Here is a 1,969-nt window from a genome sequence, read left to right on the forward strand (position 1 = left end):
CACGAGTAAGGATGCTTAAGAGCCCTATCAACATTAAAAACTACCCGGTCTTCTCCGACACCTAAGGAAATCTCCTTAGCCTTAACCCGGATGATAGCATCCGCGGTCATAAGGAAGGGTCGGCCAAGAATTAGAGGCACATTAACATCCGCCTCCATCTCAAGAATAACAAAATCTACCGGGAAAATCATATGACCCACTTTAATTTGTAAATTTTCGCTATCCCCATGGGATATTGGAATGAACGGTCCGCAAGCCTAATGCTCATGCGGGTAGGGATCAATTCACCTAACGACAATCTTTTATAAACAGAATAAGGCATCAAAATAATGCTAGCCCCAAGATCGACCAATGCCTTATACAAACGAACACCAAAGAACAAGAGATAAGAAAACTCCCTGGATCTTCCAACTTAGGAGGAATCTCGTTCTTGATGATGGCGGAACACTCGGCACTCATGACTGTCGTCTTCGCCTCTTCCAACTTAATCTTATCCGTAATGAGTTCCTTGAGAAACTTTGCATAATTAGGCATACCTGCAAGAAGATCAACTAGAGGAATACTAATGTTAACACTTTGAATCAACTCAACAAACTTCTTGAAATTCTCCTTGATCTTTGCTTTCCTCAATCGTTGAGGAAAAAGTATCTTCGGCTGATACGGCTTAACGGGAGGTTTCTCAACAGTAGTCTTCTCAACAGTCTTGGATGGAACGGCCGGTGTCTTCACGGCTGGGTTCGGCTCCATCTCAATCTCATCATCAACAGCTTCATTGGCTTCAACCTGCACAATAGGAGTAATATCATTAGGCAAAGGATTTGCAGAATTATAAGTATTACCTACTCTTGTTGTGATCGCATTCACTTGCTCATTTCGAGCATTCGGATAGCAATACTTCTGTCCGGATCCTTGGTTATTCTGCTGAGGCCTAGGATTTTGCTGCGTATTACTCGGTAGTGTACCGAGTTGCCTATTTGAATTTCCTAACCTTTCGAGCTTTGCTTCTATATCCTGAAATGTAGCTTGAGTGCTCTTTGTACTTTGCTCCAGCTTATGAGTCAAACCGTCCAAACGAGTAGTCATAGAATCCCATGCAGAATGCATCTTCTTGGATTGTTCTTCCACTTTCTCATTAGTTGCTTTCCTGCTGATTGCTAAACCTGCTGAACCTATTGCCACCAAACCCAGAGTTGTTAGTATTATTAAATGAAGATGAGGGATAAGAAGTACCGGATTGCCGGTTTTGATAACCGGTGTTCTGGCTGTAGGATCCCTGCTGCTGATTCTGAACATAACTAACTTCCTGAGCTGGCTTGTCCGGGCAATCTTCCGAGTAATGATAATCTCCACAGTAGTCACAACCATCCGCTATGACCTTCACATCCCTTTCAATGCTCTTAAACCTTGCATCTTGGTTATCAAACCTCTCATTCATTTGCTTCGAGAGTGCCTTAACTTCAGCAACTAACCTTGACTCTTCACCACTTTCCACCTTAGCAACAGTCTTACTTCCCGATTTCCTACTTTGGATTTCTTCCCGGACAGAGAACTCCTTAGCCATGTCATCCAAGATTTTATAACCTTCACTTGGAGTCACATTATTCAAACTACCCCCAAACGCAGCTGCAAGTTCCCTTCTAGTCTTCCTAAGCAAACCATCATAGAAAATCTCAACCACTGCTTTAGTAGTCATATTATGACCTGGACAATTTCAAAGCATTTCCTAATACCGTTTCCAAGAATCAACTACATCTTCACCCACATCTTGAGTAAATGCTCTGATCTTATTTTCCAATTGTCTTTGAGTTCTTACTAAATAGAACTCATCAATAAAACCTTCTCGAAGTTCAACCCATGTGGAGTACAAGTCATCCGGTTGTTCCTTGAGCCAAGCTTTTGCATCTCCACAAAGAGTAAGTGGAAAGAGCTCAAGTTTCACGATGTCATTTTGTCCTTCTCCATAATTGTA

General features: G+C 42.1%; 1 protein-coding gene across 1 annotated transcript; it reads right to left on the minus strand.

The window, feature by feature from the left end:
- Nucleotides 1–321: 321 nt before the first annotated feature.
- Nucleotides 322–1,693, minus strand: LOC122604314. The gene is made up of 2 exons (XM_043777204.1): nucleotides 1,231–1,693; nucleotides 322–1,169 (listed from the first exon to the last, which is right to left on the minus strand). Exons 1-2 carry the CDS (start codon nucleotides 1,691–1,693, stop codon nucleotides 322–324), a joined length of 1,311 nt encoding a protein of 436 aa, XP_043633139.1.
- Between the last annotated feature and the right edge of the window lie 276 nt (nucleotides 1,694–1,969).

Source organism: Erigeron canadensis, chromosome 6 (genome assembly GCF_010389155.1).
Source record: "Erigeron canadensis isolate Cc75 chromosome 6, C_canadensis_v1, whole genome shotgun sequence".
Taxonomy (NCBI): domain Eukaryota; kingdom Viridiplantae; phylum Streptophyta; class Magnoliopsida; order Asterales; family Asteraceae; genus Erigeron; species Erigeron canadensis.